Below are 26,281 nucleotides of genomic sequence, written 5' to 3'. Positions count from 1 at the left end.
GCCACTTGTTGTTACTTAATTTACCCTTTTGAATGAAATTATTGAAGGAAGTTAATTATCTTACTTTTTCTGCTAATACATCCTACAGATTTTTTTTTTTTTTTTTACTAAAGGCAAAAAAGTTGCCATGCAATTAAGCTTCTAATAATTACTTTTAGGTATAGAGCTTTTGGTCTTGGCTACCACTTTTTTATATCTTATTTGAGATGTTAATTCCCCTTAATGTATAAACTGAAAAGTCAGTCTTGCCCCTTTCTGGTTGTTCTGTCAACTGAACATTTTCTACTGACCAGGATCTGGTCACCAGCAATATTCAGAAAGATATGCCTCAAACATCTGTAGATTCTAAGCCAAGAATTTGGAAGCCCTTTTAAGAAACAAGAACCAAAATAATCTTGCATTATTAACCACAGCACAAACATACTTGATGAGGAAAAAAAAACAGCTGTATTTTTTCAGGAGGAATTACAACCTCTATATCTTCTATTTATGTTTTAAATATCTATTACTTTTCATAAAAGTAGGTTTAAAAAAGCAAATATTTTATAACGCTGATTGAAATTCTTTTTAACCAATTTTGAAGGGTATCATTATAATGAATTACCCAGTGCAGGGTAATCCTTTTGGCCCATGGAAATGATAGTGGTTCTATTTCCATCGAGATAAATAAAGCAAAAAGGGAAAATTCTTCAGATAGAGTGTGTCAAAGCAAGGCTTGTTATATTTATTTTTATATGTCTTTGGATATTCTTTTTATGGAGTGAGGGTTGCATCACTGCTGAGATTAGTTCTGGAACTTGGACAAACAGCACAAAAGATCACAGTGAAACTCTAAATGAAGACTCATTTGGAATTGAAAATACCTCCTAATGCCTCGTGAAAGTGATCCTTTTATAATTCTGAATCTTGTATTGAATGATGTGTTATTATGTATTATTGATAGAAGCTTTTTAAGAATCTTAATTTGTCTTTACCTGTCTTCTTTCCGACAGCTTTGGAGATACTCTTACACAGCAACTTATCACATTTTTGACCTTAGGAATGGGTAAAATTTCATTTCTATGCTTTAATATTACTTAAATATAATATTCAGTAGGCCCTACGTATTCCTGGGTTCTAAATATACAGACTCTACCAACCACAGATGGAAAATACATATTGTGTGGTAAGGCTTGTGATAGCATCTATACTGAACATGTACATACTTTTTTTTCTTGTAATTATTCCTTTAAAAATGCACTGTAACAGCTATTTATACAACATTTATTTTATATTAAGTATTAAAAGTAATCTAAAGTTGATTTGAAGTATATGAGAAAGATCTGCATAGATTATATGCAAATACTGCGTTTTTTATAAGGAATTTTAGCATCCGTGGATTTTGGTATTCATGGGAGTCCTGAAAACAGATTTTAAAATTCAATAAATAAGTTGGGAGGCCAAGAACTGAGTGAGATAATTCCTGACAGAACCAATAATATATAAAGCCCCGAAGGGAAGGAGAGCTTGGAGTGCTTGGGAAACTCAAAGTAGGTCAGTTAAGTTGAAATTGGAGGAGCACATGCTGACTAGTGGGAGGTGGTGTAAGGTTGGGAAGGAGTTAAGGCCAGGAAGCATGGGATAATAACGAGGAAACCATTAAAAAGAGTTTAGAGCCCATTCTGATGACAATAGGGAGTCACTGAAGGGTTTTAAATGGGAAATGACATGATCAGATTTGCACTTTAGAAAAATCACTCTGGCTAAGTATGGACAATGAATTGGTTTCGTTACTCATCTTAATGTGATATCCTCTTTGCTGTTATATAAAAGGAAAAAATAATTACATGCCTTGAAGAGGTATTGAAAAATCTTATGGTCTGTTTCCCCTTTTGTCTAACAAGTATACAAAAAATTTATCTATCCTTTATTTTCAGAAAGAGTAACTCTGATCTCCTTAAACTGTCAAATTAAGAAATAGGAACTGCTTCATAAAGTAGTATCTAACTCTGTCAGTGTTATTGATAGAGTATTTATTGAATACCCACTAAGTGAAAAGCATAAGTGGGGAGCTACAAATGAACCTTGGGTGTCAAGCCCACCCTTGAGAAATAAATCTTCAGATTAGTGAGATGGAAGACTTACTTTCAGTACCATTTCATAAATCTTTAATCATTTTCATATTTTTCATCATTTTGAAATTCTTCATGCCCTACCTTTGTTAAGGTTCACCAAACAACATTCCAAAATATGACAATCCTATTATTTTAATTATGTTCTGTGTAAGATTTGACCTAGAATCACCTTAAAAATTCAGCTTTTATGCAATGAATTTATCAAAATGCTGTTTTGGTTTGTTTTGCTCTGCACACCTATCTTATTTGCCAGGTTGTTTTTTGTCAGGTAAATAGAGCAAAATTTAGGAAATGAGGAATGACAAATATGTTGAGATTCAAGTTAAATCTGATTATGACTAATTCCAAATCCTCTATATGCCTCTGAAGAGTCTATAAAAATCTACCACAGAGAAATAAAGATGCTTTGGTTTTAAGTAAGGAAGGAGATGACAGCCTTCATAAAGCCACCTCCTCCATTTACCTCACACTGTTTAATTATTAGAAAACAGAAACGGCAGCTGCGGTGACTTGCCAGTCATGAAGAGACCTTGTGCTGAGATTTTCATTAAGTCAGTGTTACAACGTCAAAGGTAACATGAACATTGGCTTGAGGCAGAATCGCAAACCAAATGAACAGTGTCTTCTTTTCTAGGTCATTCTCTTCCCTGTTTGTTCAAATTCATTATGTCCTGGCCCTTCCAGGACCTGGCACTCATCTACTGTGGCATTCAGGACTCCCACAGCAGCACCAACAGTCTCCTTTCTCTAACCAACTCTATATATTCAGTGTCATGTTCCCTCACTGTTCACGAGGCCTCATGTTATATGACCTAATAGGTTAAGTTAAGGTAACATGTGCTACAAGGCTTCACAGGTAGCCGAGCTTTTAAAGAATGGGAAAAGTAGAAATATTGGGCACCAGTTCATGTTGGAGAGATTGTTCTAGAGGGGAAAACCAGGGCATCTTTCTTGAGGCTCCTCAAATTATACCTTGGAAGCAGGTCTTGTTTTGCTTCTCCACAAAAGCAATCTTGATGAAACTATTAAATGCAATCTTCAAGAAGAAGGTAGTCAAAACTTAAGCGTGGCATACCATTACTCTTTAACACTTAGAAAATTCTGAACACATTCTTGCCGCAGAACTTGAAAAACTCCACAATGCAAGTCAGTCAATTGAGTATTTGCCGGGTGACTCTCAGCATCAAAGTAAGATTTTTGGCCAATAGGATATTTGAATTTCCCCCTGGGTGGAGGACTTCGCGAGCTGAAGGCAGACTGCCCAGTATACGATCTGTTTTTCAGTTTAGCTTGAGATCAGATGTTCCTTTCCTTTTCTGATTGCAAGTCAGATCCCTGGGGAGATTGTCAAATGGCATCTTATTTTCAAAAATTTGAAATGCATATGCATTCCCAGAGATGGGGGTTGTGAATGAGAATGTGGAAGAGTACATATTAAACTTCAGTACAATTATAGAATTTCAGAGCTGGAAGGCACTTCAGCGACCATCTCAGCCTGGTGTGTACAAATGTTACAGTGCTGAGAGTTCAAAGACTTGAGTTTAATTAGGGGTCTGCCAAGAACTATCAACGTGACCTTAAAAAGTTGTGTGCTCTCTCTAACCTCCAGTTTATTTTCTCTAAAATGAGGGAATTCTATTAGGAAATTTCTAGACACATTCCCATTCTCATTGTCTATAAGATTTTATTCTATTTACCTCACTACAAAGGTCAGAAAATGGAGACCCAGAAAAAGTTTAGTGACTTATAAGCCATTAATGTAAACCTAAGACTACCTTGTGTTCAACCTTATGCTCCCACATTCTTTCCATTTGGATTGAAGAAGCAGAGAGGATGACCCTGCATTTTTATTGTTTGTTTATTTTTTCCCTCTGCAGATTTTTTTTGCATTGAATAGTAAAGGTCTTTTTTTTTTTTTTTCTTTCTTTCTGTCATTCCTTCTAGAGAGTTTGTAAGAAGAAATGAGCTTCCTCGTCCAATTCAGTATTTATGCTGGTCGCCTGTTGGGAGTAAATTAGTAAGTGTTTAAATTATAGAAGTGTTTAATCATTTAAATAAAAGAGGAGCCATTTGATTTTGGCCTTTGTTAAATTTTCCTGCCTACAAGAAAAAAAATAATACATTCATGACTATTTTAGTGGTTAAAAATGGGAAGAGTTTTGATAAATTGAAACCCATCTGAGAATTCCGCAAAATTTCAAGCTCATGGATAGACTTCTTTAAATATCGCAGTCAAAAACTTTATCCTTATCCTCAGCCAGAATGCGTTGTGCCAGAAAGCTCAGGAAAAATATGGTTTTCACAAGTTTCCCAGACTAGCTTCAGACAACATGAAATTTTGTCCAAGCTCTTATTTAAGGACTCTAAATAAAGATTAGATCTGGCTAGCTATTAATATTCAGAGATTTATTTGACTTTCTGTCAATACACATCTTTAGTTATATGAGTAATAAAACAACTAATATGATAATAGACTTCCTCCTTTATTTATACAGACTTTAAAAATCATAATGATCTAATGTGAATTGCTTGGATTTTATTACCTATTAAAGTGGTATTTTCATTGTGAGTTTTTGAATCTGGATTACCATTCTTTTTAAAGATACTGGGTTAACACTAACACAAAATAATGAATATCAATATATAACAAAAATAATATCTATTTCTTTGTACTTCTTATGGAATTTCCTGTTATTAACTAACTTGCAACCACTTATAGGCCTATGTCTATCAAAACAATATCTACTTGAAACAAAGACCAGAAGATCCTCCTTTTCAAATAACACATAATGGTAGAGAAAATAAAATATTTAATGGAATCCCAGACTGGGTTTATGAAGGTAAGCTGTACTATTTTTCCACTGCTTCTGTTTTTAGGTTTTTAATTAAAAAATTAAAACTGTATACATGTAGAATTTAGATGAATGATATTTCTGATGCTGTTACCAGGTTATGAACAGGACATCCATGTCCTGAAAAACAAAATCTTGTCATCAGAAGACTCGTAGAACTTATTTCTATAACATTATAAAGTGGCAGTAATAATTTATATTCTGAGAGGAATATGATTCTTAGATGCAGTATCAGTATGTTTTCTTGAGAAATAAATCTTTTCTCCAAAACTTAACAGCTGTCTATATTATGTTGGGGCAATATTCTTAGTTTCTGATACCTTTGTGAATTCTGTTTTCTTTCTGTGTCAGGTAGGATCCAGGACTTAAATGATTTTAAAAGCCTTTCTAGCCCTTGTCTTTATTTGAAAATATATTACTGAACTAAGTCTGTTTAAAAAAAAATTCCATGAGAAAGTCAACTTTCAATGTTTATGTTACACTGTATAATTATAGTTCTCTTTATTTGAGTTATTTTGGGTGGCAATAAATACAAGAAGCTGCCCCCAAAAGAGAATAATTATTCTTAATTATTATTGTTGATATACCTATTTATTTATTTAAAATTGTATTTTTTATTAATGTCAATTTCTAGCAGTATTCTGGTGTTTGATATGAGACATAAAGATCAACTATTCCTCTAAACCCAGATTATTTATATTTTTAACATTGAAGGTATGACATATGGCATAGCCACATAAAATGATTTTCCAATGAAATTAAATAAATTTATTTTCCAATAAAATTTATTTTCAGTCAATTGCTTTATATAATATATATTTTATGTACTTACAATGATGTTAAGAGTAAGGCATAATTGTAGTTAATATGCCAGTGTTTGTTTTCCAGAGGAAATGCTTGCTACAAAATATGCTCTCTGGTGGTCTCCTAATGGAAAATTTTTGGCATATGCAGAATTTAATGATACAGAGATACCAGTTATTGCTTATTCCTATTATGGTGATGAACAATATCCAAGAACAATTAATATTCCATACCCAAAGGTATGTTGGATACTTTTAGCAGATGCTTTCATTTTTATGTTGTCAAAATGAGCAACCAATACCATGAATAGAGGTGGGATCAACAAGTTTTGAGAGCTTCTTAGCCTTGTACATTGTAAGGCAAACATTGTACTGTGCTCTATTATTTATGTGGACATCTGTTGCTTTGGACATCTGGTTATGCTGGATGAAGTAGTCTTTGCAAAATCCATTGCAGAATCTTTGGAAAACATATGGTCTAGATCATGGAGGAAAAACAAGCTTAACTTAATTTTCATTTTTTTCATATTTCATGCTCCAAATTCAGGGTAAAGTTCTGTTTTGCAGTTCCCTGTTGCGTTCTCATATAAATGCAAAGTAGATTGGAGAAATTCAAATGTTGAACTTGATGTTCCTGTCAGGTGGAAGGAGGCATGAATTGTGATGTTTTCTGTATATTTAAGGTGGATTAAATATGTGAGTGTACTTTCTTCCTTGAGGGAATTAGACATAATGTGAGCCCAAAATTTTCTTCATTAACAGTCTAGAATTCTTACTGTATATATTTTTTCATTTAATCACATGTCTGAAGACAGGAGGCTTGTAAGTGTAGGAAAATGACCAGGTCAAAGAGGAGACATACTGTTTCCTAATTTAATTTAGATAAGAAATCTGAAAGAGGGTGTTCAAAGCATAAATCTTCTGCTGATATTGGGATTGGAAGTGATTTTCACCCCTACTCTTTTTATTTTTCAAGTGAAACAATGTCATGGATGAATTCCCTGTATATAAAGCACCCTTATATCTGTGAAAAAGATGGGCCAGATGTGCAAACACAGGAGTTTGTAGTAAGAAAAATACACATGTCTGATAGTCTAACATTTATGTTAAAAGGCATTTGAGAAAATACAATGGATAGAAGATAAGTGTTTCATCATCAAGGGTGGTATAGGGAGTCTGAAAGCTGGAAATGTTTGAACATCAAGGGTGTGATACTTGCGACCCAAAATGTAAAGGAACTTGGATCTTTGGGAAGCTGTAAGGGAAGAAAAAGAGATGAAGAAACCCAGGTTGACAATGAGAAGAGTTGAGGCCCAGATTCTCATGTGTCTTTGAATAATGAAGTTGCTGAAATATCTAGCATTGAACAATTCCAAAGAACCTAGGAAGTGCCGACTGAACCTCACAGTGAAATGGGATGGTGAGAACATGTGCAAGGCCTTAGATCAATCCAAGCAGCATGGAGCCATTTAAGACTCGGTACCAAAACTTGGTGAAATAAATTGTATTGCAATGATAAGATTCTTGCAATATTCATTTTTCCTGTGGTAAATAACTGAGGAACTGTAAGAGTCTTTCTGGATGTGAACTATACTGCCATATAAATATAGGACTTATAATGGCACAGAAAGCACAAAACAAGTGTCTGATGGACACTTTGGAAGTAAAATACTCCTAATCCTTCGGGGTGGAAGTACCAGTGGTGTGACTAGTTAGGAGATTGAGTGCTTATTGATGAAAGATACTTTAGTCCTTTACCCTAGAATTTTTCTAGAATAATCTTTCATTATTTGGTCTTTATAATCTTCCCCGAAAATCAATCGGAGAGAAAAGAGTATATCATCAAAACTGCATTTTCATGCCCCAATGTTTTCCCTATGAATTAAACCTCCTCATTAATTATTTTAACTGTATGTTTTCACTCTGGTTGACTTAATATTTGTAATTTTCCTGCAAGTAAAATTGAAATGAAATTCCTGGTGATGTTAATTAGAATGTTTTCAAAAGTAATACACTTAACATTACTAGTTTATAAATATATGCCTAACTTCCCAATGTGTTTTTAAAATGTTGGAGAAAATTATAATTTTATGAACTTATATAGCTCTATTTTCTTGCCAGGCTGGGGCCAAGAATCCTGTTGTTCGTGTATTTATTATCGATACCACTTACCCTGACCATGTAGGTCCCAGAGAAGTTCCAGTTCCAGCAATGATAGCCTCAAGGTACAGTGATCGCCAATGCTTTACACCTTTTCATCTGAATTTTAATACTGAAATTTCTTAATCAGGGTTTATACTGCTTTTCTAGTGAATTTATGATGTGTATACTAGAAATAAAAATAAAATGCATGCAAAGCTAAATACATAATTAAAGATCCAAGTAAGTGTCTTACATTCATTTTAAAATGTTAGTACTTGTCACACAGTTGTCAATTTTTCCCTAGGATGCAGCCTTTATTCAATGATCTGGGTTTGTAGATGTATCTCTTTTGGGATTAACTGTAGACAGATAGGAACAGGAAACACTCACTTTCCCCAGCATGGTGACCTATGTAGATCTGGTCTGATTAGCCTGGTCATAACAACCTCTCAGACCCCCTTCAATCCTCTGTGGTCATTCAGGCCATAATAGATAAAAGGTAGGGATCCCCAAGTCCTACCTGGTAAGGCTCCTTACCACTTCCCAGACCCCAGGAGGCAAAGGCTTGGTTCCCCCTGAAGTGTCTCATGAAGGAGAGTCAGTCACAGACAAATGATTGATTGCTACTAGGGAAATGAACCTTATCAGAGACCTCTGCTGGGGCTTGCAAAAATGAATTCAGTTTTGGATAATCAAAAATGTCTTTAACTTTTTGAGTTATCTGTTATTCCCACTCCAATTTGATAAGACAAAAGCTTAATTAGATGAATCTTTTTTCAAAGGTAATTCTTTTCAGGAGGCAAATGGAATGACAGTAAGAGCACTATATAAGGAGTCCAGAGATTTGCTTGCATATTTGTAAAGTACTAACATTATAGTAATAATCACTAGCATTTTTTTGAGCATTCACATGAAAGATACAGTTTTTATGAACTTTAACCATGTTCAGAAAATCTTTACAGCTGCTTTTAAAGCTGGTAATATTCTTATTCCTACTTTGTATAGAAACAGAGCCTCAGATAGGTTAAGTAACTGACTTAAAATAGTATGACAAAATAGGAGATAAAGCCACAATTTGAGACTGAGATCCTTCTCAGTATTGTGATTTCTTTTATAATTAATCTCCAAAATTCTATGGTTCATTATATTGATATTCTCTATTGACAAGTTCATCCTCAAAAGCAATCATTGCTGCCATTCATTGACACCTACTGTATGCAAGTACTATTTCAGTTACTTCTTCTACATCATGTCTGATTATTACACTAACCATATTTTCCACTCCTTGACTGTGGCCCCTTTAAAACTCAGCTTCCAACACAAATCTGTCTGGAGAAAAAGATGGCCTTTTACCACACTTGGTTTTCTCTCAACTAGTTAAAAAGTTAAAAAAAATACTTGTATATAGCCAGTTTAATGCTTTTTCTGCTCTAGATTGACCAGCAGCTTTGACCTTATATCTTAAATTCTTTTCTAAAATGTAAAAATCCAAAATGGGGAGAAAATTCCATGTAAAATCATTCTATTTGATGAATAAAGGTTAACGGGTATATCAAAACTTTCTCTTCAGAGAAAGGAAAAAATTGCCTTATTGATCTATAAGATAGATATTTCATGATAATAAAATACAACCTTTGAAAACAGAAATTAGGAAATTATTTGGATGTGATATTGGTTTATGGTTGTGACGCTGTTTTGATTTATTTGCAGTGACTATTATTTCAGTTGGCTCACATGGGTTACTGATGAGCGAATATGTTTGCAGTGGCTAAAAAGAATCCAGAATGTTTCAGTCTTATCTATATGTGACTTCAAGGAAAACTGGCAGATATGGGATTGTCCAAAGGTAGGTTTTATAAAAGTCATAGAAATGTGCATTTTTGAAGATGAAAGAGCGGCGAGTTAGCAATGCTCCATTTGTATATCATAAAGCCAAAATTTTGCATTTGACTTCTGATTGCTTTGTAAAAAAGAAAAAAATACTCTCTATTCACAGGTCCGTTATTTTTATTAAGTAAATAAGATACCCCTTGTTTTTAACATTGGAATTAAATAGAGAAAAGACTAATAGAAACAAAGTAAAATTGAGACACTCTGGTATCTGGTGACATTAAGATAGATATCCATCCTTTGCCATGCAGATTGGCAGTCACAAAAGCAAACTTTAAAGATGAGGGCCTCCCCTGGTGGTGCAGCAGTTGAGCGCTGGGTTGCGACTGTGCCAGTTCTATCCCTGGCCGCCGGCAAGGGTCCCAACAGACCTCTCCTGCTGCACCTGCTGCTCTCCCCTCAGCAGTGTATTTCATCAGTCTGCCTGTTCTGTTCCCTGCTCTGGCTCTGGTGAATTCTCTCACCCTCCGTGCTTCTGACTGTACCCAGTGTTTGTATAAATAAATAAATAAATGTTTAAAAAAAAGGAATAAAGATGAAAAGCTATGATAAATCTATTAGGGAAATAAATATGTTCTGTCCAAAAAAATCAAAGGAGAAATGAAAATTGGGCAGGGTCTATTTAGTATCAAAATTGAATAAAAATTCCACAGGAGATGGATATTGTTAAAACAAAGTGAGATAGCCTCATTTTAAAGTCAAAAGTGGACAACTGAAAATATGGCATGAAGTACCAGATCAGCTTATCCTGTTGAATTAGGAGATTGCTTCACATGATACTTATTTTAGGGAGAAACAAATGAAAACTAGGCACAGATTTATTGTTCCTTTTTAATTGTTTCTATTGCTGAAATCCAAACATAATCTGTTGCATTAATGAGTCAGAAAACTACTTCACCAGTCTAAAAGCTTTAAAATAAGTGCATTCATAAGTACACATATTAGAGACTAAGAAATACAAAATGTTTTTGCATGGGAAATTTGATGGGTTCATTTCATGAGACGTCTAATTATGAAGAAATGTTTCATTAAAACAAATATAGAATAAACCTATTTCATAAAGTAAAGGAAAAGCACAGAACAATCAAAGTAAATCACTAAATTTCAACTAGAAATTAGGACATTATGTTTTGCAAGGAGAAAGTCATATGAATGTGTTTGGAAATATATCAGGACTATAATAGTCAACATAACTCAGGCTAAAAATATGTTTTTAAATCACTACTGTGTCTGTAAGAAGCTTGACTAATTTTGATGGAATCTGCTAGAATCTTATTTTTGTCTTATTTATATTTTCATATACAAAGCAGAAAGATTTTGGCTTTCATGCAGTATCACAGGCAAATAAAAAAAAAAGGATAGAATAAGCTTGATTGTACTAGTTAATTAGAAACCACTAGTCTGATTCGTCAATTTTGGCTGAATATACCCTTAACATTTTTGTTGAGCCTAGGTTTTAGGAATTATAACTTTAATTTTTTTATCTTAAAATTGTAATATTGGTCATTTAAATACAATTTTTAGCTCTTAAAACTAGGCATGTAAAAACTGTGATTGCTTTGGAATTTGAAATTCTAATTTATCAAAATCTGAGACAACTTTAATCCAAACTGACAGAACATATAAGATGCTCATTCAAGGAGACGTGGAATTCCCTGGAATATAAACTTTAGTATTATGGCCAAAAACAGTGCTTAAATTTAGACTACCAGGTTTGAATAACCTTAGGATTCAAAACAACCTCTGCTTCAAAATAATCTGGTAAACACATGGAACATATTTTCAATTTTAAGAACAACAGTGTTGAATTTTTCAGCAACCACGCTCATGTGACTCATCAGTCATGTCTCATGACTGCTATGTGTGTTTGTGAGTGTTTGTGTGTGTGTTTGTATGTATGTGTGCGTGTTAAAAACAAAAAAAGTATTTAAGATTAAGGAAAGTGGGAACATTTATTTATGTTGGAAGTCATACCCAGAACAAAGAGGAAAGGAAACTGGCAATTGTTACTTATGATGTTACTATATTGATGAGTTATATTAAGAAATTTGAACTTTGGGGAATAAACATCTTTAACATTATTTTCCCTCCTCTGAAAAAGGGATTAAAATTAACTTTACTTATATGGCTAAAAACAATGAATATTTTTTGTTTTGTTTTTTACCACTTCTTCAAATCTCAACTTATTCTTTCTGAGGCACTGGCCTATCCCTATAGGAAAAAAATCCAAACTGTATTTTTTAAAATGTGTTATTTCTTTGCTTTTTATGAATGTAGATACTTTAATATTTCTCTTTCTCCTTCACTGACTATTCTTTTCCTTTCCAGCTCTTCTGACTTCTCTAGAAATCTTACTGTTCTCCAAGTTAATGTATTTGCAAGGTAGGCTAATTGCTATAATAACAACAGCCAAAAGACAAACAAAAAACAAACCTCCAGGAATTCAGTGGGTTACTACAGTAGACATTTTTTGCATGTTCATGTAACCGTCCAAGCAATAATGAGTCCAAGCAAGCAAGGAGTGGTGAGGTGTAGGGCATGAGGTGAGGGGTGAGGTGAGGGGCGCTCTCTTCTACTCAGTCACTCAATAACCGAGGTTGATGGCATCTCAGCTATCATCATTGTTAGTCCAAGAGTATTCAGATCTGAGTATCAATATCCAGTGAGGAGGGTGGATAAAAGAATAAAGGATCATGTATGAGAAGTTTTGGTTTTTTGTAGGTTATGTATAGCTATAGCATGAATCATTTCTATTCATGTCATTGGTTAGTGTTTATCACATGATCACAGCCAACTAGAAGAGGGACTGGGAAATTTAGTTTATACTCCAAGCAAAGAAAGGAAATGGGTCTGCTGCTTATCTCATAACTCTCTTCTTACTCTCTTTTGGTGATTTTTGTGTGTACCAGGAACTTCTATTACCACTTTACCCATCAAATTCATTCTGAGGTTTGAACTTTTGGGCATCTCTGCTCCATCTTCATTATACCACTACTAGATTCAGGCCTTTATCATTCTTTTTTCCAAACCACAATAGTCTTCTAATAGTTCTCTCTGCCTCTTTCTAGCTTACCCACTTCTAATCTATTTTCTGTATTATAGTCACAATTACATTATCCAAACTGTGACTTTTGAAATACTTAAAGGGTTTATCTAATTTCAGGGGAAATCCAAATTTCCTAGGCTAGGATAAAAGTTTCTCCAAAATCTTGCTGACACTTATATATCTTCTTTAATTTTCTATCTCTTTTCTATAGTCACTGTCCACTCAGGTTTACTGAAACTACCTGTAGTTTATTAAGCTTGTCTGGTCTCTATGCTCTTCATTCTGCCTAGAATGTTCTTTCTCTATTTGTCTAGAAAAACTTATTCATACTATTAGGCTCACTAAAAATTATTTGTTCAATAAACAACTGATTGCATTAAGCTAAAATATATAGCAAAATAAAATTCAGTGCAAGTTTTGAGATTTCTGCTTCATAACACCTACACTCCAGTGTGAAATGCAATTTTTTTTTTTTTAATACAAGAACTGGGGTATAGGCCAGAGGTGTGGGAAGGTGAGAAGATTCACCAGAGACAGAGTGGGGAGCAGAACAGGCAGACAGACCAAAATATACTGCTGAGGGGAGCAGTGGGCAAGATAGGAGTAGTCTGCCGTGTCATATGGGTATCTCCCTGGCTGGCCAGGAATCGAACCTGTGCTGCAGAGGCTGTGGACAGCTTCACAGCGCTGTGCTCAACCCGCTGTGCCACCAGGGAGGCCCATGAAATACATTTTTATCTACATAACACCAAGTGCTTGGATTGTGCCAGGCCCTTCTAGATGTCGTGATAATTTTCACTCATTGCCTCATGAAAGATTTAACGACAATTATTAAAGGTTTGCACTTTTAAAAGATCAAACACTTATATCATGTTCATATATGCAATGGCACTTTTGTATAAGATTTTGAATATAGTCATCTAAAAGTCAAATTTGAAGTTAGTTCATTAGCAATACTGTACAACTCAACAACTTAATTGGTTCAAAATATCCAGATTATATGATGTCTAATGTGATTCTTTTGTCTTTTAGACCCAGGAGCACATAGAAGAAAGCACAAATGGATGGGCTGGTGGAGTATGATTTTGCTATCTTTTTCCTTATATTTTAATGAAACTTGACAGGCTTTTACCTATTTAAGGGTTATTAGAAATGTATTCAAACTGGAATTTTTTTTTCATAGAAAAAATGTCAAGCTAAAACACACAAAGGTAGTGATCCCTTCAGCTATTTTGGGTCAGACAGTTTCAATATTTATATTTTTAGATTTCTATTGAGAATAAAACATTACTTCTCATGTCCAAACCTTAACTTTTCCAATTGATTCTCTGATATCTGCAATTAATATTACTTCTTACACAATCCAATAGAGATCATTTTTTCAAAGGAGAACACCACCCCCTGATCTGCTGAAAATCATCTTAGTAATTATTAGTAATTTGAGTTCCACAAAATACATATTGGATATTCTTAGAAATTTAGAGATATTTTTCCACTTACTAGATTTTACATAAACAAATGATTAATTTCATATCTACTTTTTAGATTTTAAGTAAAGTGACATCAAATGGGAAAATGTTATGGTTTATGATGTTATATCTAGGATTTTTACTAATTTACTAATTACTAAATTTACTAAAATTTTTACTAATTTTACTAATTTACTAATTTTTACTAATTACTAATTAGTAACCTAATTAAACCTAAAAAAATCATGTCATAGAAAAATATCAATTGTATCTTCTATCCACATGAATATTTCAAAATAGGAGAGAGAATAAGTGAATACTGTGTGGATGGTGCCACTTATCACAAAGATATTTCTTTGAAATTCTCTGAAATTTGGACACATGCAAAGAAAAAGAATACTCAGGCCCTGATTTAACAAAACAGTAAAACCCATGATACAAAGACAATATAGAATTACAATTCTAAGATGAGAAGTCTTATAAAATAGTAAGTTTTGGATAGGGAGGAAGAAGGTAAATTGTAAAGTAAAAAAGATCAGATGTTAAAATTCTTTTTTAGTAGCTCTAGCTTTTTACTTATATTTGCTCTCCTTCAATAAAAGATACTTCTATTTTATTCATTAACTATAACTATGACTTTATTAATACATACCATAAATATAAATTACATTCTAAAGTAAAAAACTATAAAGGATAGATATGAAATTCAGAAAGTTAAAGGGAAATGTTATTTGAATTTACTTTTTGCCACTGTTCTAACCAAGGAAAAATTAGAAACACTCTGTGAAAGTACAGATTTTCCCAACTTTTGAGTTCTTGATCTGTCAGAATCTCACCTACTAGTAATATAATTCCTAGATAAGCATGTGAAAACTTGAAGAAAAGGGAGAGTTAATCAGTGCATTCACTCTTATAAAGATTTTCATAAAGAATGAGAGGAAGAAAAAAGTTGAAAATTCCCTTTAGCTGTGTTCTCCATGATGATAATATAATTAGTTACTACAAATAGTAACATGAATGTTATGGTTTTATAAATAGTGAAACAATGATACAATCTTCTCAAAGACATGATCTTAGGAATCTATATACATTTACTCTCTTAACTACTACCAACATTTGTATTACCTTAGATATTTTAGAATGCATCTTTTGAACTCTTCTATTTACATGCATTTTGATGTTGACAATTCTATCTTATTAATTTTAAATATTTGCATAGCACCAACCTTACAATCTCAGAGAACATTCACTGGATAAATGAATAAATACATAAATAAATTGTCATCTAAAGTATAGAACAGCATTTTAAGCACTCTCGGTGGGTGGAGATATAACTGTGTCCTTTGAGTGGAGATAAGATCCTTATCTTATCTTATCCTTATAAGATAAGATCCTTATCTTATCTTATCCTTATAAGATAAGATCCTATCTTATCCTTATCTCTATGGATCAAAAGTCATGTCAAAATAAATTTAGTGAATAAATGAATAATTTTTCGATACCTTGAGATTTTATGTTAGGTTATTTTAATATCTGCCGTTATAGAATTCTATTGGCAAACAATATTTATTATGTACTAATCTCAATCTCTTAAAATTTATCTGTCATTAAACTTTCTACTTACCAAAAGAGGAACTGTCAAAAACTCTCTACAATGATAACTTCCAATAACAAATTCATACTCTCTCAAAGCAACTGCTCTGAAGAGGTCATTCACTGGGTTTTCTAAGTCCTCATGTAACTTTTTTTTAAAGATTTATTTATGCATACAAGAACTGGGGTGCAGGGGCCTCCCCAGTGGCACAGCAGTTGAGCACTGGGTTGCGAAGCTGCCTGCAGCCTCTGCAGCGCCTGTTCGATCCCTGGCCACCAGGCAAGGGTCCCACATGGTGCGCAGACCTCTCCTGCCGCCCGCTGCTCCCCTCAGCAGTGTATTTTGGTCCTTCTGCCTGCTCAGCTCCCCGCTCTGGCTTTGGTGAATTCTCTCACCCTCCTGCGCCTCTGACTGTACCCAATGCTTGTATAAATAAATAAATAAATCTTAAAAAAAAAAAAAAGAACTTGGGTGCAAGCCAGAGATGTGGGGGGTGAGAGGATTCACCAGAGATAGAGCGGAGGAACAGAACAGGTGGATTGAATGATATACACTGCTGAGGGGAGCAGCAGGTGAGTCAGGAGAGGTCTGCTGCGCCATGTGGGTAGCTCCCTGGCTGGCCAGGGATCCAACTCATGCTGCAGAGGCTGTGGATTCCTTCATAGTGCGGTGCTTAACCCCTTGCGCCACCAGGGAGGCCCATCTGACATAACTTTGAAAGAGCTGAGCCATAACTTTACATGGTCGTAACTCTTATGTCAAAACATACTGAATAGCTTCCTTTGACCATTGATCAAACCAATGACTTAAGAAAATTACAGAGAAATAAAGTGGAAATATGTTAGTTCAAATAATATTTGTGAGGTCTTAGATGACGTGTACAGGCTAGTCATATTAGTATAAATTTAAAGAGCAATTTTGGAGTAATCCTTCTTTAGAATAGTTGCAGGCACAGAACCATAAAATGGATTTCTTGAGAATTTTACTTACCTCTTTCTTTCCTCCAGTATGAGATATTTATGTCAAGTTGGGAAGAGTAAGCTAACTTCTCCTTTGACATTTAATCAGAAAAATAACAACAATGAATTAACTTTAAATTGCTTTTGACCTGTAGATAACAGGCAAAAAGGAGGATTTAATCAAAGAATCTAATATTTAATTACAAAAATTTGGATAACAATCTGAAAGCATAACACTTGGACTGAAAAGTCAGATTTAAGCTATTTTAAAATAATTAAACATACACAACACCTTCTTTAGGCAGTTGGAAAAATCCTTTGGTTCAGAAAAATGAATTTTCTGCTTGATGTTTATAAGTCTGCTTTTGACTGAATATGAATTCAGTTTAGGCGTTAGCCTTAGACAAATAGGCCCACCAGTCATTCACCAACTGTGGCAAAAATCTGTCTCTTTAAATAATCTTACCATCCAAGTACAATATTTTAAATGACTTTGCATTTCATGTAGTGGTGAGTACTTTTTCAGAAAATCTATGCAAAATAAAAAGACCTGTATAGAGACTTTGGTAAAAGTGAGGACCACCTAGATATGTGCACTTATCTCTGACCCAGGTAGAATTTGCTGCAAGAAGCACTTAACTCAGGATGCAATACGGGCCTAGCTGTAGCAAAGTGAATGCGGAAATATTTCACACTCTCTTTACCTCACCCAAGTTACCTGTGCATCTAAAGCAGCTATCTTGGATGTGTGCAATAAAAGGGGAGACGATAACAGTCTTTCCTGAGAAGATAATACTTTTCCTGTTTGCTTAATTCTAATATCTAATAGATAATATTCTGCCCTGTTATTTTTAAAGTTTCAATGAAAATGAGATTTTAATTTTTAACTTAGAACAAAACAATTTAAAAGTTCCTTAACTAACAACAGATGTAAGATTTTTTTCCCTGATACTTTAAAATATTTTGTGACCCCTTTCCATGTTAGTGGTTAAGACAGCGTAGAGCCAGTTTTTATCTTTAAATCTGAGGAGTGAGGCAGAAATATTTTAAAGTGATTACTAGTAAATATATTATCATTTGGCTAACAGTATAAAGATTCATTCTAAAATGAAAAGGATTTTGTCAGACCTCTACTAATGAAATTCCATCCACAAAATTAGAAATCAGAATTTCTTATTCCAGGTCCTCTAGGCTCTCAATTTTACTTAGAGGCATGGTTAGTCTCACTGCACAGAAACTGCCAAGGTTGGTCTTATTATTAAGAAAGGTACTGAGGTGGGGGCCTCCCTGATGGTGCAAGGGGTTAAGACACAACCTATGAAGCTATCTGCAGCCACTGCAGCAGAGTTCGATCCCTGGCCAGGGAGCTACCCACATGGCACAGCAGACCTCTCCTGACTCACTCACTGCTCCCCTCAGCAGTGTATTTCAGTCAGGCTGCCTGTTCTGTTCCCCACTCTGTCTCTGGTGGATTTTCTCACTTCCTGCACCTCTGGCCTGTACCCCAGTTCTTATATGCATAAATAAATAAATCGTTAAAAAAAAAAAAGGTACTGAGAAAATCATGTTAGGAGACAAATTTCTCATCAACCCATTTTTCACTTTGTTAAAGACATCAATTCTATGGCAAAATGTTAAGACTTAGGACATTGTAGTTGATTCCTAGTACACAAATAAATACCATAAACTTTGTGTCTTAAAACAAGAAATGTGTCCTCTCACCACCCTAGAAAGTGGAAGTCCAAAGTTGTTTCAGGATGGCATAGTCCCTCTGGAGTCCTAGTGAACAAGCTTTCCTTCTCTCTCTAGCTGAGTAGTTCCTGGCAATCCTTGACTTGAAACTGCATTGGTCCCGTCCCTGCTCCATCTTCACAGGGCATTTATCCCTGTGTCTCTCTGTGTCTTCTCATCTTCATGTAAAGATAATAGTCATTTGACTTAGGGCCCAACCTAATCCTATATGATCACATCTGAATTCTTACCTTGGTTAATCTGCAAAGACCTTATTCCAAAGAGGAATCCACTTGACTTCTATAATAAAGTACCACACACTAAATGTCTTATAATTAACCAAAGTTTATTTTTCACAGCTTTGGAGGCTGTAATTCTAAGATCAGTGTGCCAGCATGGTTGGGTTCTGGTGAGGGTTTGCAGACTGCCATCTTCTTATGTGTCTTCACATGGTGTAGGGCAGAGCAGAGAATACAAGCTTTCTGGTAATTCTTAAGAGGGCATTTATGCCATTAATGGGGTGCTATCTTATAACTTCCTCTAATCCAGAGTACTTCACAAAGGCCCCACATCCTCTTACCATTCCACTGGGGGATAGAGTTTCAACATACGAACTTCACCTTCTGAAGTTCTGGGTAGAAATGAGTTTTGGGGAACAATACTAAGTTCACTATAGATATTACATCAAATTATATTTTAATAACATATAATTGTAATCATCAATTTATCAAAAAACTGCAAGTGTCAGTTGACACATCAGAGGCCAACAGAGATTCTCCAGATCTTGTCTTGCTCAAAAATGGGTTTCCAATTGGATGTCATAAAGATAGGTCTTCTTTATAGCTAAAAAATACTAGTAGTTTTTTTGGTTTGTGTTATTTGACTCAGTTGTAATGGTGTTGAACTTCTTGGTTCACTGGGATGTGGAAGGACTCAAGCTAGAGATAGAAGGTTTCAGATTATTTGTGGGAATATCTATTCTGCCTGATATAGGGTAACTCTTTCCTCATGTAGCTTCTTTTACCATTTTATGGTACTTTCACCACTGGAAAAAAAGAACCTAGCAAATGTAAGATTAGTAATTTTATTTTTTATTGGGAGAAAAACCATGACACTACTGGCTAAAATTGAGTGTGAAGACACTGAAGGAATTTATTTGTCAGTACCATTGAGGATACTGAGGTGTGACTTGCTTTGTTCCAAACAACACTAGAGCTCAGTGTTAGGGACTCCTTATGTCATTAAGCTGTTTCCAGCAGGTACCCAGCAGGGTTCTGAGAAGAGCTCAGAGATGGACAATGAGGTCAGCTCAGCTCCCTGCTGGTCTCAAGGAGCAAAACTTTCATTTCCTTGTCCAGGGTAACATTTTTCACTCAAGTTCCTCCCTGCCATTAAAAACTGAGACTAGCTGGCCATGGTTTTTAAATCTTTAAAAATGTCTTCGCTGAGTCATTGGCATTAGGTGTTGGCATCTGACAACCAACAATCAAAAGGGCAGTTAGTCTCAACAAGAGTCAGACTTTAGTCAAACATGCTATTTTGAAGTTAGACTTGTTCAAATATCAACATTCATTTGTGATTCTTTTAACTCTATTTCAAACTATATCATCTCAGATCATAAAAATTCAGTCAAATTAAACATTACAAACTTATGGGTGTGTAGTAGCATTTGAGCAGTAGTTGGGATGTGTTAGTAACAGAATCACTAGAAAAGCTGTCTATCTGAAAGAATGGAATTTCAGATGTGAGTGACGGAAGGTAGGGTGTCAAGGCTTTTTGAGTCCTATAATCAGGACTCTAAGATATTTTTATATAAAATAGAGAGCTTCAGTTCAGCTTTTCTTTTGAACATAACCTCTGTTCATTTCTTTCAGTTCTTTGTTTCAACACCAGTTTTCAGCTATGATGCCATTTCATACTACAAAATATTTAGCGACAAGGATGGCTACAAACATATTCACTATATCAAAGACACTGTGGTACGTTCCTTCCAAGATTTATCTCCTCAAAGATCATTCACTTGAGGTTGCTCAAATAATGCTCAACTTCACACAACATAATGTTTGTCTTTTTATAGGAAAATGCTATTCAAATTACAAGTGGCAAGTGGGAGGCCATAAATATATTCAGAGTAACACAGGATTCGCTGTAAGTATTACATGAAGCACGCTGCACCATTCAGGTTTTAATTGGCACTGATGGATGTCCAAATGGTACTACACCACCTCTCTTAGTTAGGAACATTTTTGTCACTTCCTCTATAGTTTAGTTGAGACAGATTTTTATTAAGATTGCATGTTGTTTAATAACTAATCAAGATGATTTGAATAGAATGTTTAGCAAATGGTCTTCTCTGTTCTCATACTTAGTAATTATACAACAAGCATAGTTTGTCTAAAAAACAATGAGCCATGAGAAAACTTCAAAAATCCATTTAGGATAATCTCTAGATACAGAAATTCCTTTGTGGTGACTCACTGTTGTATAAGTTTAAGATTATCTATAACAGTTATCATTTATTGAACAATACTATGTAACATATACTGTGACATAGAAATGATTATACCCATTTTAAAGATAAGAAAACTGATACTCGGAAATTTAACTAATGTGGCCAAGGCCACATAGTGGCAGAACTATGACTTAAACCTAGAACACATTAAACTATTACTAACCAACATGGGATTTATTTCTTCTAGTCCTTTCCTTTTAGGTCATAATGAACACTAACTAAATTATCTTAAAATAATCACTTGTGATAAAACTTCTCTAATCATGAATAAATGATTCCTTTTCCTCACTTTTAATAAAGATAAATCAAAGGGTAGAGTAGAACCCTCTCACCACTCATTATATGCCTGCCACTAGCTGGGATTCTGGAAGCAAATAAGGCAGGATCATAGTTCAGGCTCACTGGATAAAAACTGATTACCAATTCATGGAATTCTTTGAATATTCAGCAAAGAAAATTGGACATTTCATGGAACAGTCATTAAAATCACCAGTGTAAAAGGAGTGGCAAGGTTAAAAAAAGAGAGGGGAGATGATTCAGACATAATGTATTTAGGCAATAAAGGAAAGCTGAATGCAGGAAAACTCATCTATGGTCATATCTAGTTTGGGGGTGAGAGAGGCTTGAACAAGAATACTGGCTATGAAATATGGACTCTTCAAGGCAAAACAATACCCCCTTTTTATGCATCCTTAGCATTTGGCACAATGCCTAGCAAAGAGCTGGAGTTCAATAAATATTGAATAAGAAGTGTAGATAGATGGTAAAGACAGATGGAGGCTGAACAGGACTGATGAATTAGTGACTTTGAGGGAAAAGGGAAGGGAAAGAGGAAAAGTGGACTCTGTAGCAAGTGTTATATGTGAAGACTATTGTGAAAACTTAGACATAACAAGAGAACTGCCAGGAGTTGTTTGGAAAAAATTAATGGGTGATTTGAGAGGATTTAGTAAAGACAAATAAAAGTGATGACTAAAGTATAAGTCGTTAGTAAAGGCATGGAAAAGATGCTGGTTTAGAAGAAAATTTAACACTAGGAGTGAGTTGTATTCTGCTACCTTGTCCTTCATGTGTGGGTGAGTGTGTGTGTGTGTGTGTGTGTGTGTGTGTGTGTGTGTAGCAAGGTTTTAATGACAGTGAGGACATAAAAATATCTAGACTGTTGAATAGTCTTAAGAATTGAAATAATGGTAAATGACCAAATTTAGGTGGTTCCAAGTATTTTTAACACCTATTATTACTATTATTATTATTATTATTATTATGAGAGAGACTGAAAGAGAAACAGAGAGAGAGAAATACAGAGAGAGTGAGAGAAAGAAAAAGAGAGAGAGAGAGAGAGAAACTGACTTTGTGATATTTAGATGAATTCACTGAGGAGTGAAAATCATGTAGCTAAAATTGGATTTCCCACTTCATGGCTATATTAAGACAGGTTAGAACTGGGACCTGGGTACTTAAGTAACAAGTATGTTCTCTTGTGACTTGTTTTGCATCTGGGTAAATTGGCATGGCTTTTTGTGTGGTATCCCAGTGTGGATGAGTTTCCTGATTTATAGCAAACGTATCTACTGTCAGGGATTCTGTAAAACAAATTCAAAACATGTTCAGAATCACACACAAAATTAAATAATATAGTATAGAGAAACCCACAAACTGTTATTAATCTTTCAAAAGGAAAGGGAATATCCAGATTATTTTTGTGTGGCTCATAATTAATGAATTAAGCATTTAAATATAGTGTACCTAATTGTAAAAAGAGTACTCAGCATAGTATAATCTTTCTCTGGTGATTTGAAAGTCAGAGTAGGTAACCAAAATTCAGTGTTATGAACACAGTAAATCATACAGATAAGTCCCAACTAATAGTTTTATTAAATGAGAGTTGGATTATATTGTTTACTATATTGGTATTAGTACTAACAATTCTATCACCATTTACTCATAAATATTTATTTAATAATTTCTGAATATATTTTCAGGTTTTATTCTAGCAATGAATTTGAAGGCTACCCTGGAAGAAGGAATATTTACAGGTAATTTATGTCAATTCATTCTGCTCCTTTCATAGATTGCTATTTGAATAAAAAACCATCAAGGAACTCAGAAGATATGGAATATTATTTAAAAGCCTGAAATGGAGTAAGCAAAGTTGGTAAAGGGGGTCAATTTTATGGTATTAGATGGAAACCACTTTTAGTGATGATCATAATGTAGTATATAAACATCAGATTATAAAGCTGTATACTTGAAACTTAAAAAAAATGAGCAAAGAAAAGCAAATTTTTAGATTATGAGAATAAAATGGTGATCACTAGAGGGGATGGGGGTAGAGGTGGACAAATCAGGTAAAAAGAGTCAGTTGGAAGGTAAAGGATGGAAAGTAGATTTTGGTGGATATATCTATATAGATGTCAAAGTATAATGCTCTATACCTGAAATTTGCATAATATCGTGATCCAATGTTACTTCAATAAAAAAAGTAAATGCTGAAATATAATAAAACTTACTTATTAAGTTAAAACATTCAGAGAATGTTGTATACCATATCACTATAAAAAATATATACACCAAATATTAATCAACTCAAAATGTTTTGCTTTCAAAAAGAAAAAAAAACTAGAAACTCTAATGCTGCTATAAACATGATTCTAAATACTTCTACTTCATTTAAAGGTAATTGAGGACAAGCTTTCACTTAACACATATATATTAAGTACTATTGTGTATCAGGTATTTTATTTATTACCATTATGTTTGGTTTCTTTTAATATGGTTCAATTTGGCTTAAAGCTATCATGCTTAGAAGCAATTCATCTCTGCTCCTAAATTTGTCAAAATTCAGTTCTGCAGTCCCCTTGCTGATTGGAATAGCACCCTCAACAGCCCCTTCTATGTGGAAAAAAAGCAATAGTTACCTTGGGCTGGTAGTTTACTATATAGGCCGCACACTTTCTCTTATTTACATATATATAATTTCATTTAATCCCCACAACTCTACAAGTCTGTGATGTTGTTGGAGTCAAAATTTGTACCTAGACCCATGCTGACCTTCACCCCTTCTTGTTAACTGCTTTCCTTCTATTTCTAAGATCACACCAAAATATGAACATGAACCATAACTGAGGAAATAAGTAAATTTCCCTCTGCAGCATTAATCTGTTCCCTCCTGGATCATGGCTCCTTCTCTGTTGGGGAGAATCCCTCTCTCTGGCACCAGCGATGTCTCCATCCACTCTCCACTATGCCCAGGGCAAGGTCAGTGGTGGGTAGCTGCAGAAAGAGCACAACAGTGGCCACTGGTAACCCTACGAGCCACAGGAGCCTCTGCTCCTGCCTCATCCTGGCACAACCACCTAGTCTGTCCTCAATGAGATTCTGATTTCTGAGAGTTTGGGGTAAGGTCTGGGAGTCTGTCTGTTAAAGCCAATCTCCCCACTCAGAAACCACACTGAGGGCGCAATCCATGTGGTAAGTGCAGTTGGCTAGTGTAGAGGGAGCATCGCAGACCCCAAATTTCCTGCCAAAAGGAATGAAAGGCACAGGAGGCACTTAAAATCATGGTTTCCTCTTTCTAATTTGCCAAATATTAATTTCCCCTTCCAGATATAAGTAAGAACAGACACTGCTTTTTTGATGACACTGCCATATTTCCCTACTATATTCTGCCAAGGGAGTACAATAGATAACGGGAGATGAGGAACTCTGCATTCCCAAACACTTTATAAAGTGGTGGTCCCAAAGAAACCAGGGAGGTCTCCTCTTTCTCAGTTTGCCACCTGTTAGGGTAAAGATGGATCAAAACTCAAGTCACATCAAAATACTGTGATTCCCCTTTCCTTTAAAAGATATTGGCAACAGAAAAATAAAGTGGGTTTGATGTTAATGTGCAAATTAGTCATTTTACATGGAGTATCACATTTCAATAGATACAATCTTAAAATTTCAGCTGCGTTTTCTTTTCATTTTCCTCTAGAATTAGCATTGGAAGCTATCCTCCACGCAAGAAGTGCATTACTTGCCATCTAAGGAAAGAAAGGTGCCAGTATTACACAGCAAGTTTCAGCGACTACACCAAGTACTATGCACTCATCTGCTATGGTAGGTAATGGACCTAATACAAATTCCACCTCTTTGCCGTCACTGTCATCCCCTTCGTCACTGCCATCTGATCACTCCTTAGCTACAGATCATTAGACACTTGTTTTACATGAGGATCTTATCTATGTTATCTAACGTTTATGGAAAAATGACAGGAAGATAGGAAGACACTATTATCCCCACTGTTTTGCAGTCGAGGAAACTGAGAGTAACTTACAAAAAGTCCCTGCTACTGGTCAGCATCATAGTCAGGATGGGAGTAAGGGTGTGTTGACTGTAAATGCCAAGCTCTTATCCACCAAGTGCCTCAGCACTAGGATTTGTACGCAAACACCATCCACCTGCTATCTACAGCAGGATTCAAACAATCCCATAAAAAGACATGTTGTCTGGTGAAATGGTTGTTGCCCTTTGGTCCCATTTACCCAGAAATGTCAGTCTTCTACAGCCAGAGGAAGAATAATGACCTAGAAATCTGAGTTCCTTCCCTTGGAGGCCAGTTATTCTTTGAGTTGTAATTTCAATTGGGATGGAAAATAAACTTTATCACCTAGTATGTCCTTTCTAAGCTTTGAAAACATGGTAAGATATTCATTCAAATATAAAAAATAAATCATAGGTTATAAAATATACTAAATGTTTCCTGGTGGTTTAGGCCATGTGTACATTTAGTGAATAATTTCTATCCAAATGCTTAACATTTTATCTATATCTTGGTCTTATGGCAAAAAAAGACATAGGATAGGTCAGGCAATTGGTAGATTGATAAGGTACTGTTAAGGTCTTGGTAGTAATCATGGAGATTTAGAAAGCTGACTTGGGAAATATCTACTTCTCCACTTCCTATCTTCCCCACAGCTAGTCCCTGAGTTTCCCTGGAGGGACAGAAAACAGAGGGAGTTATTTCAAAATGTATGCCACTCTCCTGTTTGTGGTGTTAGCTCTTCATGTGGTATGGGGATCTCAGAGAACAGACGGGAACTTTGACTGATTGAGACCTCTGCTCAGTTGCAGAGGACCCCAGAAGAAATGTCATATTTATTTACCAGAAGAAATGTCACTCTGGCA

At 34.9% G+C, this 26,281-nt stretch overlaps 1 protein-coding gene across 1 annotated transcript in view; it reads left to right on the top strand.

Annotated features, from left to right (window-relative positions):
• The window catches only part of FAP (fibroblast activation protein alpha), a 70,332-nt gene that overhangs the window by 18,244 nt on the left and 25,807 nt on the right, over nucleotides 1-26,281 (top strand). The window contains 11 exon segments of the mRNA XM_084257198.1: nucleotides 993-1,045; nucleotides 4,059-4,131; nucleotides 4,834-4,954; nucleotides 5,855-6,009; nucleotides 7,891-7,994; nucleotides 9,622-9,757; nucleotides 13,880-13,924; nucleotides 20,475-20,579; nucleotides 20,678-20,748; nucleotides 23,095-23,148; nucleotides 25,089-25,213. Coding sequence (XP_084113324.1) covers nucleotides 993-1,045; nucleotides 4,059-4,131; nucleotides 4,834-4,954; nucleotides 5,855-6,009; nucleotides 7,891-7,994; nucleotides 9,622-9,757; nucleotides 13,880-13,924; nucleotides 20,475-20,579; nucleotides 20,678-20,748; nucleotides 23,095-23,148; nucleotides 25,089-25,213 — 1,042 coding nt within the window.

Source organism: Talpa europaea, assembly GCF_964194135.1.
Source record: "Talpa europaea genome assembly, chromosome: 1".
NCBI lineage: Eukaryota > Metazoa > Chordata > Mammalia > Eulipotyphla > Talpidae > Talpa > Talpa europaea.
This window is presented reverse-complemented; position numbering and strand designations above follow the sequence as displayed.